This window comes from Coenobita brevimanus, chromosome 96 (assembly GCF_032717465.1).
Source record: "Coenobita brevimanus isolate Jiangsu-jjx chromosome 96, ASM3271746v2, whole genome shotgun sequence".
In the NCBI taxonomy this organism is placed as follows: Eukaryota; Metazoa; Arthropoda; class Malacostraca; order Decapoda; family Coenobitidae; genus Coenobita; species Coenobita brevimanus.
Window position 1 is genome coordinate 33,578,478 of NC_137049.1, and position 14,081 is coordinate 33,592,558.

The window sequence follows — 14,081 nt, forward strand, 5'->3', positions numbered from 1 at the left end:
GGGGTCAAGTCCTTGTCCAGATAGGAGTGTCGGGTGGGTGAAGATGGTGATCTCCTCTGTTACTAGTCTGTCACGTAAAGTCATACGGTTCTAGTGGAAACAGGGACAGTCAAAAAGGAAATGGTCAATCGTCTCATCGACTGCGCGGCACCTTGTAGAGTAAATAGGGCCCGTCAGTTCTTCTTCTTTGGTTGACGAGTAGAGAAGCAATGAAACTTATACACCCTCCCTGGTAGAGTTGGTACGCCAGGAGGTGAGGCTTTGCAGGGATGCCTATGCACTGGTGATCAAAGGCCGTAAGTTGCGTGTCTTCATAGAACTGACAGAATTCTAAAACCCGTCCGGGAGCCTTTTCTTAATCCCATTAAGTCCGGGGTTACAATGACTATTCACGTTAACACCAACTCGAGTCTCAGAATAAAAAAAAAAAAAAAAAAAAAAAAAAGTTTGAGTTGACATTAACCTTTGATCTATTCACAAAAGCAATACGTTTACGTCGTAGCACACCCTTAACATTTCTATTTTTTGTCAGAACTGGATCAAAACTGAGTTATTCTATCAGCAAGCATACCTACTGATCGAATTTTGACCTTACTCTGTGACCTTGACCTTTGATTAATTATTCTCAAAATTGATTCACCTCATTCTTGCTTTATCCTCCACCATTATCCCCGTAGCCTATCTGTTATGAAATGGATAAACACAAGTTGATTTTGCGAGGTCAACGTTTGACCTAACCTTGTGACCCTGACCTTTTACCTGTAGCTTTCAAAAACAATGTTACCTCATGGGCTGTCCCTTCACCCATCCACCAAGTTTGGTTGAAATCGGATTGAGATGCCCTCCTCCGCAGGAAGCCCAGGGAGGGATGTCGCAACACCCATCCCAGGAAGGGCCAACGGCCCCACACCCACCCCAGGAAGGACCCACGGCCCCACACCCACCCCAGGAGGAAACCACGGAGAGGCACATAGAGAGAGCACAAGGCCCGAGCGAGATGGGCCTAGGGGCCCCACGACCCTGCGCCCCTCTTCCCCTCAACACGGCCACCAGCAGGAACGCAGTCCCGGCCAACTATAATGCAGCCAGGTCAGCCCTCGTCAGGATCGGGATGGGACTCGTGTTAGCACAGTCCCAAGCAGCACCGTCGTGACGGCCACTGTACGCCCTTCTGCTGCTACCCCCTGCAGCCCCACGGTGATGGCCACTGTATGCACTTTGGCTGGTAAACCAGGAAAAGGCAGACCCACAATGACAGCCACTGTATGCACCGGGAAAGAAGGGACAGCCATTGTACACCCTTCATCTGCCACCTCCTTAGGGAGCAGTCCCACGGTGACGGCCACTGTGCGCACTTCGGCTGTTGTCTCTAGGGCCCGTGGACCCGCGGTGATGGCCACTGTATGTACCGGGTCAGGAAGAGATGGCCACTGTACGCCCTTCATCCACAGCCCTTGAGACTACCCCTTTGGAGAAAGTCCCTGGCTCACCCTGCCACACATCCAGAGGCCGGGTGGGACGCTTCTCTCTCTCTCTTTCCTCACAGGTGCAGTCCCCCAGAGGAGTTGCAGCTAGAGGAGTTGTGGCGGGGGCCCATCAAGAGCCCAAGGATCCACTCCCTGCGGCCTGCCCCTGGATGATGCCCTCCGCTGACGAACTCCATGAGGAAGAGAAGCCACAGGCAGCTCCTGATGGCGGTCTGACCGAGCGGCTGGGAGACAGTGCCTGTTGGACTCTCCCGGCCACAGCCACGGATCCGGCAGGGCCTGCACTCCGGCCGTAGGACCCTGGGACTCCTGCCTCTGTGATAGTGGGAGAAGGAGGTCAGATGAACTCTCCTGGCTTTTACCACAGCTCCGACAGAGCGTGCCCTCCTTCCATAGGGGTCGGGATTCCTGTCCTGGCGCTGATGGGAAGAAGAGGTTAGACGAACTCTCTCGGCTTTTGCCACAGCTCCGACGGAACATGCCCTCCTTCCGGCGGGGGAAGGTTTTGTCCTAGGGACAGGGGGAGGAAGAGGTCAGACAAACTCTCTCGGCTTTTGCCACAGCTCTGACAGAGTGTGCTCTTCTGCCGTAAGGGGATAGCAACCCTTGAGGTTCCTCCTGAGTCCTCTATTAAATAGGAGGCCGATCCAGGGGACTCGGCGTCCGATGGTGTGCTTGGGAGCTTGTTAATACGAGTCCCACCCCGATTCTGGTTAGCGTTCCCACTACTGAAGAGTGGTGTACTTTCCCTGTACACTGCCGGGTGGTCCGGCTGCGAGGAAGAAGGGCGCCGGGTCACGGGAGAGATATGTCGCTTAAGCCTGGACTGTGAGCCAGGTAAGCCAGCTTCTCCATTGTCCCCTTGTGGTGTAGGTGTGACCCCCTCATACTCTCCTCCTGGGGTGGTGGTGTTAGGCTCACCCCGCCGCTCGGGTATTCCACTATTCAGGACAAAAACAGCTCTTACTTCCCATCACGGCGACTCATGTTGCCCCGGTCCCCCCACTTCACTCTTCTGCAAGTAATTACTTCGTAGGTGCATAAAGTGCACCTTCTAGCCTGTATCTTTACTTTGCTCTTTCTTACTTATTTCCTACTTTCTGTGGCTGGCGCATCAGCAGTGTGTGGCTTCCGTCTTCCGTGGGCCCTTCCTTTGGGAAGGGTCCGGGTAAAGGACACCAACAATCAGATTTTTTCTCGCAAAAGACCGAAAACTAAATCCAACCTCAACTGCGCACTTGTCAAATGTACTTTAAAAATGGCACAAATGTGCTTTTTGTTGTAAAATTTGAGTGTTAGAAGTGGGCCGAGATTGTGTTTTATATCTGATTAAACCGATCTCCGGGCGGAATTTAGGATCACTGATCCTGCTTGAGATGGGTGTTGTGAAACACATTTAAAACTGTTGTGTTGTGAGTATAGGTTTGTAAATAATTCAGCTGATACCAGGAAAGACGGCAATAATTTTTAGGGATTCTTCAGTTGATCTGATAAATGCTAAAGACAATGAAACAGAAAAATAAGTTACTTGAGGTGCTCTTGCCATGTACTGACAAGCAATCACAACTTTTGGTAGCTGTTATTGAATTTTGTTTTACAGTTTGTTTCATTTATATATCATTTCGGTCAAACTGCAGGACAGTCCCCATTAATAACTGACGAAAAGTTAGTGACGGATTCTGTCTCTCTATAGCCCTCCAGCAACGCACTTACTGACGTGTAGGGAACCAAGGGAACCCATGTGTTGGTTATATAGTTATCACCTTTGACATAAATGGTTTTCAGGCTAACAGGAAACCATTAAGCTTATCACTCAATGTAAAGCCACTTGAAAGAAAAAATAATAAAAAAATGACGGAAAATGAAAGAGCAAGAAGAGAGGAGTAGACAAAAAGAATGATATAGATGAAGGAAGTATTAGGCAGCACTATACCATGTGAGTGGATGATGGTCACTATCACTTACCATATAATAATGGATTACTCTTCATAACTGTAAATTCTTTTTGTTATTCAAGCAACATTTGCCAATTGTGGAAGCAGTGCCACATCCCCAAGGGACCCAAAGTGAAATTGTCACCTATCTTTATATAAGGTCTGTCCCAAATCTTTTAAATAATGCACCACGTAGCCGGTGCAGTGCGTTCACAATGGGAGCACTGTGTAATGATGACTTTGAGCTTCATCACGTGGTAGTCATGAGGTACACGCGCTTGAGTGAACATGTGTTTAGTGCATCTGGCTATTTATTACAAACTGAACAACAAAGGGTGTTGAAGAACAATTCAAATTGAAATTCTGTTTCAGACTGCGAAAAACTTTTACACGGGCTTTTCATATGTTACAACAGGCTAATGGGGAGGATTGTTTGAGCTGTACATAGTGTCACAAGTGGTTCCAGCAGTTCAAATAGGAACCCCTTAGGGGATCATGGCATCTTGGTACAGATAGATAAATAGCAAAGTTGCCACTGCACATGCTCCCATCACGATCACACTAAGCCAGCTAGTTGGTGCGCTGTTTAAAAAATTCTGCTTCTTTTTTAACAGACCTCATTTTTATAATTATGGACAGTAAGGTTCAAGTATATACAGTAGTTAGGTTCATGAAGCACCATTTTACAATACATTTTTCCATCATAGTACTAAATCTTGTATAATATCCATAGCATAGCAGTAGGAGTCAGCGCCATTCCACACTGACCACTTTTAATTAAGATAATATTAGTCCCTAATACTTCTAAAGATTATTCCCAGTTTTAATATTTTCAGCCAAAAGGCTGTCACTTTATTGCTATATGATTTGTTGTTGTTGTTATTATTATTAGTATTAGTATTATCATTATAAGGTGGGATGCAGCTGGGGATGGTGGTTGGTGTGTTTAAGTTGACTGCGGAAATGCTGAAGGCCTCAGGAGATATAGGAGTGGGGTTAGTTAGTGATTTGATAAATTTTAATATATATGAGTGTATTGTCCCAGATGACTGGCTGGAGTGTGTGACTTTAAATGTGTATAGGGGGAAGTGTGTGACTGTAAATGTAAATAGGTGATGCCTTAGAAAGAGGAAATTATGCAGGCATAAAACCTTTGGACCAGTTAGTGAAGGTAATGGAGTGAGTCCTAGAAGGTATGATTAGGGAAACTCTGAATATTTATGAGATGCAGTTTGGGTTTATGCCAGGCAGAGGGATAACCGATGCCATATGCATTGTCCAACAGCTACAGGAAAGTACAGGTATACCCTGGTTTAATGATGCAACTGGTTAAAGAAAAACCCATTGCCACTGCTGGGCAGGTGTGCAGACACTTGCAAAGCGCAATTGCGCACTGTTGCTCTCTGGTGAATATCGTTTGTGCATTGCTCACTGCACGAGACCATGCGCAATATTGCGCTTTCGCACATGAAAAGGCAGGTGCACAAGTGCAAATTTAGTTGCGTTTGCACAACTAAATTTGCGCTTGTGCACCTGCCTTGGACACCTGTCCAGTGCGCAATCCAAGGGACTCGTGGTCTTGGGAGCTTCCCGTATGTCTGGACAAGGGATGGGGGAGGCTTGGGTAGGTCACATGGGTTCTGGGGGAGGTGGGAGGGATGGAGGGTAGTAGCATTTCTTAAAATGCTGCAACAGAGATACCGGTAATGTATTTTAATATTTTTTAAATTATTATTACTGTATTAGTAAATAATAATAAATTAAAAGCACATTATTTATTAAGAGTAGCATATGATATTCCTTACAAAAATCATTAAAACATATTATTTAAATCAAGTATCCACAGTCTAATAATTTATTAGGCTGTGGATAATTGATTTAAATGTTTCAAAGATTTTTGTAAGGAATTACATATGCTATTATAAATCTATATTGAATTATTAAATAAAACATCTTGCAAAAATGCAGATAAAAGTAAAACTGGCAACATCACAGCCTTTGTTCCCCTGTCCCTCTGCTTCTCTGTTTGAACTTCCACAAGTGAAAAAGTTACTATATGACAGTATTGTGATACTAACTCTAATGTATGGAAGTGAAGCTTTGACCTTGTTGAAGGGACAGAAGTCAAGAGTGAGAGCTGTGGAAATAAAAGAGTTTTTTAAGAGGAACATGTGGAGTTACATGGAGAGATAGAGTGACAAATGAGGAAGTGAAGGAGTGTTGTGGTGTGGATGTGATAGGATGTGTTAGGAGAAACACACTGAAGTGGTTTGGTCATATGGTGAGGATGAAGAGTGAGAGACTAACAATGAGAGTGTATGTGAGTGAGGTGGAGGGGGGGAGAGGAAGGGGTAGGCCAAGGATGAGATGGAGGGATGGAGTGGCTAAGTATATGAGAAAGGGGGGTGTGAGCTGGGAGCAGGGCAATGAAATGGCAGGGGACAGGGTGACATGGAGGCAATTTGTTGCTTGTTTGTGGCCAATGGCCACCCCTTACAGGATTAAGGCGTGTGGCAATAGATAGCCTTTATAAATTAAATGAGACAAAACAATTTGCCAGTATTATTATTACTGTATTATTATTACTATTACTATTACTTAGTGTAATGGTACTCTGTTTTAGGGTAGCTCTACACTGAGTGGCAAGCCAAATGATTTCCTGTAAACCAGGAAATCAATGACAACGCTGAGTGGTAACCATATAACCAACCAAAACATGTTCCGTATGTGACAACAACTGGGTTGGCGGAGGGTTAGTGCCCTTCCCCAGAAAACAACTAACTAAGAATACAAGTTTAATCGAAAAGTGGAGGGAATGGAAGAAAATGTTCTGGAAGGAGGTAAATAGAGTCAGACAGGATGATAAAGAAGTTAGTCAGGGAGTGAAAGATAAAATGGTAGATTGCTAGCGGAGAAGGGAGAAAAAGTGACCAGATGGAGAGAGAACACTTTAAGAAACTGTTGAACATAGAGAGTGAAAGATGTGAGTATAAGTGGCTGGGGAATGGCTGGGAGAAGTAGGGATGTGAGAAGAGAGGAAGAAATTAGTAAGACAGAAGCTGTGGAAACAATGAAGAAAGTCAAAATGGGGAAAGCCCCAGGAATTGATGGAGTGTGTGGTGAAATGCTGAAGCATGGAGGATAGTAGTAGAATGGATGTGGAAGATGTGCAGATTGGCCTGGGAGGAAGGTAGAGTCCCAGAGGATTGCAAGTCAAGAATAATTATTCCCTGTACAAAGGAAAAGAGAAAAAAGAAGTGTGTGGTAATTATAGAGGCATTTGTCTTCGTAGTGTAATAGGAAAAGTATATGGTAGGATACTTATTGACAGAGTTAGGGAAATAACAGAGGAGTTAGTTGGAGAAGAATATGGAGGTTTTACGAAGGGAGGAGATTGTGTAGATCAGATATTCATTCTTAGGTCTTTAGTGGAAAAGTTTCTAGAGAAGACAAAGAAGTTGTATGCAGCCTTCATGGATTCCGAGAAAGCAAATGACAAGGTGGACAGACAAGGATTGTGGAAAGTATTATGAATATATAGAGTAAATGGGAAGTTGCTGAATGCCATGAAGAGTATGTATGAAGGTGCCAAGGCTGCAGTGCATGTGGACAGTGAACTGAGTGAATTTTTCTATTTGAAGGTTGGATTGAAACAGGAATGTGTCATGTCTCCATGGTTGTTCAGTTTGTATATCAGTGGGGTTATAAAAGAGATACAAAGTAGGGCAGTGGATGTTGGAGTGGCCCTAATGAGAAAGGGCAGTGTGTGGAAACTCCCTGTACTGTTGTCTGCAGATGATTCTGTTATTAAGTGAAGGAAAGTGGAGCTGCAAGGCTTGGTGAACGGGTTTGGAAGATTGTGTAAGAACGGAATCTAAAGGTGATTATAGGGAAGAGTAAAGTTATGGAATTGATAGAAAGGAAGTCACTGAATGTACAGTGATGCTGGATGAGGAGGAAATGGAAAACATGAATGCATTTAAGTACTTAGGTAGTGTGATGAGTAAAGATGGAAGTTTAGAGGGTGAAGTGCTTGAAAGGGTACAACAAGGAAGAAAGGTTGCTGGTTCTTTGAAAGCAGTGATAAGAAACAGGGAAGTGAGAATGGAAGTAAAAAAAAGTTGCTGCATGACAGTATTGTGATACCAACTCAAACGTATGGAAGTGAAGCTTAGATCTTGTTGGAGGGACACTGTCAAATTGAGAGCAGTGGAAATGAGTTATCTGAGGAAAGCATGTGGAGTCACATAGAGAGACAGAATGACAAAGGAGTAAATGAAGGAGCATTGTGGTGTGGATGTGGATGTGACAGAAAACATTAGGAGAAATACACTGAAGTGGTTTGGCCACGTGGAGAGGATGAAGAGCAAGAGACTGACGAGGAGAGTGTATGTGAGTGAGGTGGAGGGGGGAAGAGGGAAGGGGAGGCCAAGGATGAGATGGAGGAATGGAGTGGAGAGGTATATGAGAGGGGTGTGTGAACTGAGAGCAGGGCAGTGAAATGGTGGGGGACAGGGTGACATGGAGGCAATTTGTTTGTGGCCACCCCTTATGGGATTAAGGCATCTGGCAATAGATAGACAGATAGACTAGTAGTAGTAGTAGTAGTAGTGAAGAGGATGGAGGGTGAAAGACTGACGAAGAGAGTGTATGTGAGTGAGGTGGAGGAGGGAGGAGGGAGGGGGAGGCCGAGGATGAGATGGAGGGATGGGGTGGAGAGGTATATGAGAGAGGGGGGTGTGAGTTGGAAGCAGGGCAGTGAAATGGCATGGAACAGGGTGACGTGGAGGCGATTTGTTTGTGGCCACCCCAAACGGGATTGAGGCGTCTGGCAATAGACAGATAGATAGTAGTAGTAGTAGTAGTAGTAGTACAGTAATACCTCAATATACGATACCCCTAGATGCGATACCCCAGCTTAATGATGGGGGTAGAAATTGCACCATACCCCACCTAATGATGGGGGTAGAAATTGCACCATACCCCACCTAATGATGGGGGTAGAAATTGCACCATACCCCACCTAATGATGGCCAAACCCCGGTTTAATGATGGGTTTTGTTTTTTCTTACCGATTTTGATTATATTTTGGACTAAAATTGTGTGTTTAGGTTGATTTATAAACTGTTTTTAGACTTCAATTAATGTGTCTGATAATATCAAAATTTCATTTCAGGATTGACTGACGCAGAAGATGAAGGTAACAAAAATTATCAGATACTCCACTGACATGGAGCCAGAAGACATGATAATGGTAGTAGAGGAGGCAGAGTCTGAGAACATGCATGAGGATTCGAAAGGCAAATCAGTTGAACAAAGAAGCAAAGCATGCCAGACTGCGCCTACTTATGGTGGTGATTCATCATTACCAGTTATATTTTGTGCATTGTTTTCTTCAGTCAGTGAAGCTTCTACCCAAGCTGACATCCCCAGAAAGGTCAGCATAGGTGTGTCGACATTTCCAGCGGAAATTACAACTATTATCCCCAAGACTGAGCCACCTGATAACAGCAAAGAGCAGCTAACTGCAAGGGGGAAGGAGAGAGATGTGACGAAAGCAGTTGATAATGTGGTTAATGGAACTGACCGTGAGTGGATGAATGACAGCAATCAGGATGATGATTATGACACTGATGAGCTGCTTGATGAAACTCCTTTAAGGTTGTCTCCCTCTAACAGTGGTAAGCACTACAATATATTAACTTCAGGCTACTCAGTATGTTATCCAGTTTGTGGCCTTTAGTATTTTATTCTGTAATAGATGCATTTCTGGGTGAGGGTACATTTCTTGTTTTATAGTTAATGCCTATTGATTTCATATACAAAATTGGAAGATGGAAGAAATCCTTAAGGAATGGTGAAGTGTAACTTGCTTAGAGTTAAAAGATTTAGAAAAACATTATAGTGTTAATGCTGATTTCTTTTAATACCAGTTGCATGTGTGAAAGATTGCAAGATTATTACAGCATACAGTATATGGATCTGGAAAAAACCTATAACAAGATAAATAGGGAAGAATAATGGAAGGTTTTGTAAATACAGTATATGATTTGGATGGAAAACTGCTGAATTCTACAGAGTTTCTGTCATTGTACTGAAGAATATGTAAAAGGGGTAGTGATTGTCTGATTAGTTTATGGTAATAATACTGTTTGAGTGAAGCAAAGGTGTGATGTCCCCATGGCTGTTCAGTATACAGGTAAAATATCCAGGCTACTCTTTCCTGAGTGATAATTTTTTTTTTGCAACAACTGATTTATTGTTTGACAGCTTCAGGAAAAATATATTGGTAAGGAAAGGGATCTGTATTTTGTTTTTGTTGATTTGGAAAAGGCCTTTGACAGAGTCCCTAAGGTGGTGAAGTGGGCAGTGAGAAGCTTGGCTTGGAGGAGTGTCTGGTTAGGGTGGTTATGGCTATGTATGTCGGTGTTCGCACCCAGGTAAGAATGAATGGAGATTTGAGTGATGCGTTTTCCATGAACATTGGTATGCATCAGGGGTCAGTTTTGAGTCCCATATTGTTTATCATGGTACTTGAAGCCCTTTCACGAGACTTAACGGACTACCGTGGGAGATGTTTTATGCTGATGATTTGGTGTTGATTGCAGAGAACGAAAGGGAGGTGGAGGAAAGATTTAGGAAGTGGAGAGATGGTATGGGGCACAAGGGCTTAAGGGTAAATGCAGATAAAACAAAAGTGATGATATCTAGGGTTGGTGGCGGTACTGTCAAAGACGAGGGAGAGTGGCCATGTGCGGTTTGCTACAAGGGCATGGGAAGTCATTCCATCTTGTGCGGTGTTTGTGATAAATGGGTGCACAAGAGATGTAGTGGTATCAGAGGTAGACTGCGAGATAATGCTGATTTTATGTGTACGGCTTGTCGGGGAGAGCAGGTGGAGATTGTCAGGCGTGAAAGGATTGAACTTGCTGGTGAATCTCTTGAGTGTGTGGAAGAGTTTTGATATTTGGGAGACATGTTGTGTGCTGGAGGTGGGGCTGGAGCTAGCTCTGTGGCTAGGGTGAGAAGTGGTTGGAAGAAGTTCAGGGAGCTGTTGCCTCTCCTGACATTGAGAGGACTCTCCCTACATGCTAAGGGGTCTTTGTATGCAGCATGTGTTAGGAGTGTAATGCTGTATGGTAGTGGGACCTGGGCAGTAAAGGAGGAGGATATTTGCAGGCTCAGATGTAGAAATGACAATGATTAGGTGGATGTGTAGTGCGTCCCTGCGTGCAAGGTCTGGGGGGACTGAGTTTACGATGGAAGAGTTGGTAGGTAGGATGGGACTGGAGTGTATTGGTGTTGTGATGAGGAGAGGTAGATTGAGATGGTTTGGGCACGTGGAGAGGACGGGGGATGATAACTGGGTGAGGAAGGTGAGAAGTGTTAATATTGGTGGTGGGGTAATGAGGAGTAGACCAAGAAACACATGGGACGAGGTCATTAAGTGTGACCTCAGGGTTAAGGGACTGAACAGGGAGGCTGCAATAGATCGTGTAGCATGGAGAGCCGCCATTAGGTGACCAAGGCTGACGCATGCAAGCATGTTGGAGCCTTTAAAAACAAAACAAAACAAAACGATATATGTATATACATATATAAATATCTGTATATAGATAGATAGATAGATAGTATAAGAGTGGATAAAATACAGTATGTATGTTTTATTTTAAGCAGCAGAAGGACCCTGCCAGTTCAGTTGCTATTGCTCCAGTGTGTTTTCTGTATTTTTGCAACTGGTGGTAAACAATTTTCTGGTGACTTTTCTTCCCCTCTTGTTATCATATTTCTTATGCCTCACAGACATTTGTAATGGCAAACTTACTAAAATTTACTGGAATCTTGGTTAAGTTTGGTTAGATTAGGCTAAATTGCTGGGTTAGGTAGGCTAAGTTAGGTAAGGTTAAAATGTAAGGTTAGTAAGACTTACTAAAAGTTGACCAGGACGTAGATGTGTTGGAAGTGTCTGCCATTGTACTTGAGAAACAGCTGATAACAGTGGAAAGAACGAAGTTAAAAACAATAGGGAAAGGAAATTAACGTTAAACATTGATTTATCACGTCCAAAAATAACCAGAAAAATATGAAAGACTATTAGGAAGAAGAAGAACTGATTTGGTAAGGTGCTTCTGCTGCAAAAAGTAAAGCATATGTTTACTTTAAACTGTATAAATTAAACTACACAGTACTTCACTTACAACATATAGTAGACTTATTTCTCAGTAATCACTCTGAATAAAAGCTACTGTTTCTTTTGTTAATAATAACAATGTGGGATTTAAATCAAATAAAGCATGCCTACTTAGGACTTTCTGCATTTGAAATTGAGAGACCAATACTTAATTGTGTGAATTTCATTTGCATCAGACTTACATATACAACAATGTACTGAGAGTCAAATCTACCTATATACAATAATTTATATATCACTTATTTACACCTTTTTTCTGCTTTCAGATAATGATAAAGAATCTGATGACAGTGACTTCACTTCTGACAGTGATGATGCTTTCTGGGCAAAAATGAGATTATTATCAAAGAAGTCAACAGAGAAACATAAATCAAAACTGAGATCAGGCAACAGATTTTTGAGATATCCTACAGGTTGTAGCAACAATGACAGTGAATTGTTAAAAAAAGTATTTGGTGATAGTGACAAACCAGTTGAACTGCCAAAGATAGTAAAGCAGGAACCTGATTGTATTGAAGATGACTGGATTACAGATGATGAGGTTGATGATGAAAATGTTGACATCAATTTAGCATTTAAGCAGGAATGGAAGAAAAAACGCCATCCTTACAACAGTAAGGAGAAAAATTTTGTCTGTGAGGTCTGTGGAAAACTGTACTCCAAGCACAATTATCTCCGTGAGCACATTGTTAGGGATCACAGAGACCATGAACAGGCCAAGCGTTACCCCTATTCTTGCGAACACTGCATGAGGCTTTACAGTGGACAGAGACAGCTGGAGCATCACAAACAGCAGCAGTCAGGACCCTGTGAAATATGTGGTGTTATGCTTAAATGCAGTGGTCAGATCTGGATACACAAAAGGAATCATCATGTAGAATGCAGCTCTTGCGGTAAGTCGTTTAATTCTCGCAATTCGCTTGACATGCATATAAAGGTCAAGCATAGGGAAAAGACTGTGCCATGTCCATTGTGTCCAAGAATGTTTTCATTTAAATTCCTTTTGAGAAACCATATGAATAAGATGCATCAGCCAGGCATGAAGACTCCACATAAATGTGACAGTTGTGACTACCAAGCCAGGACAGAGTTAGCAGTCAGAAGTCATCAGCGGCTAGTGCATAACATTGAATCTCATGAGTTTAAGTGCACAATATGTCAGGCAAAGTTTAGCATGAAGTATTCACTTAAGTTGCACATGTCGCTGCATCAGAGTGGTGGTAGGTATGCATGTGATAAGTGTCCTGGAACATTTGATATTGCCAACCATTTACGAGCCCACAAAAAAGAAGCACATGCCAAAGTAAAAAGAAAGTATACAAAAAAGAAGAGGAGTGATGAAAGACTTGAAGAGCAACAAGATACCCAAAATACCCAGGATATCCAGCCTTACCACTGTAGTGTTTGCAATACTGTTTTGACAACCCATGAGGAACTGAATGGGCATATGACTCAGTATCATGATAATCAGAAAAATATTAATTCCCATATAGTTGAGTCAATTCAGCTGACAGAAATGAGTGAGAATGCAGTTTCTATGATGCAAATTAATGTTAACAATGAAGGAATTCAGGTCCAGGGAGACAGAAGGGAACCAGCAGAGGAAACATCTATGATAGATTTCAGTTCTGGAATCAATTTTTCTGGAACTCGATCAGCCCTACTGATGCCAGCTAGTGTTGTACCTCCTAATGTGAATATGGTGGATATTGATGGAATTCAATATCATGTTATCAGAGGAAGTCAGTGAGCTATCCATTAATACCACTACTTATAATTTTTTATTTTAATGATACTGTACTTTTCCTATCACTCTTGTCGGGAGCATAGGTCTGTCTTGTATCTTTAAATGTTGAGGATTACCAGTATGTTCATAACATTTAAAGGCTGATATGAGATTGGTTACTGTATTACCCTCCCCCCCTTTTTTTTTTCTGTAATGCTTAATTAAAAGAACTCATAATTTTTTAGTTCTAATTTTCCTGATTATCATCTCAAAGTATGGAATCGGAAATCTTTTGATCCATCATTTCAATAGTTGTCAGGTACTTTACATCCCTGGGGATAAGGGGGAAAGACCACAGCCCATATAGTCCATGCATACAAAGGAAGAATACAGCCCATAAACGTCTTGCACAGAAAGAAAGAATTCAGTCCATGCAGTCCTGCAACAGAGAGAAATAATACTTCTCTTGTATTCCTTACATAGGAAGGAAGAATACATCCCATGAATTTCTTCCATAGAGAAAGAATGCAGCCCATGTATTCCTTGCATGTCCCTTTAGTTGCATTTTTACTGACTGCTGATTATTTTGGCCTGTGTTAGACTATTTTGCAATGCTTAAGAGCTAGGACACCATATGTGTTAACAACTATCACAGTGCTTTGGGAGAGAGTAAAGAGCATTGTAATTTATTTCTGTTTGCAACTGTTGGTTTTCTTCAGGTCATAAAAACTAGCTGCAACCAA

The 14,081-nt window shown here is 42.6% G+C and overlaps 1 protein-coding gene across 1 annotated transcript; it reads left to right on the forward strand.

The window, feature by feature from the left end:
• Positions 1-3,543: 3,543 nt before the first annotated feature.
• LOC145413525 (uncharacterized) lies at positions 3,544-13,525 on the forward strand. The gene is made up of 3 exons (XM_080283220.1): positions 3,544-3,581; positions 8,598-9,102; positions 11,879-13,525. Exons 2-3 carry the CDS (start codon positions 8,616-8,618, stop codon positions 13,360-13,362), a joined length of 1,971 nt encoding a protein of 656 aa, XP_080139346.1. The 5' UTR covers positions 3,544-3,581; positions 8,598-8,615; the 3' UTR covers positions 13,363-13,525.
• Positions 13,526-14,081: the final 556 nt, after the last annotated feature.

What these genes read in the sequence shown, in the direction of transcription:
- LOC145413525 (XM_080283220.1), top strand. Translation starts at nt 8,616, where the DNA reads ATGAAGGTAACAAAAATTATCAGATACTCCACTGACATGGAGCCAGAA. An exon ending in GTTGTCTCCCTCTAACAGTG is followed by an intron (nt 9,103 to 11,878) that starts GTAAGCACTACA and finishes TTCTGCTTTCAG; the next exon opens with ATAATGATAAAGAATCTGAT.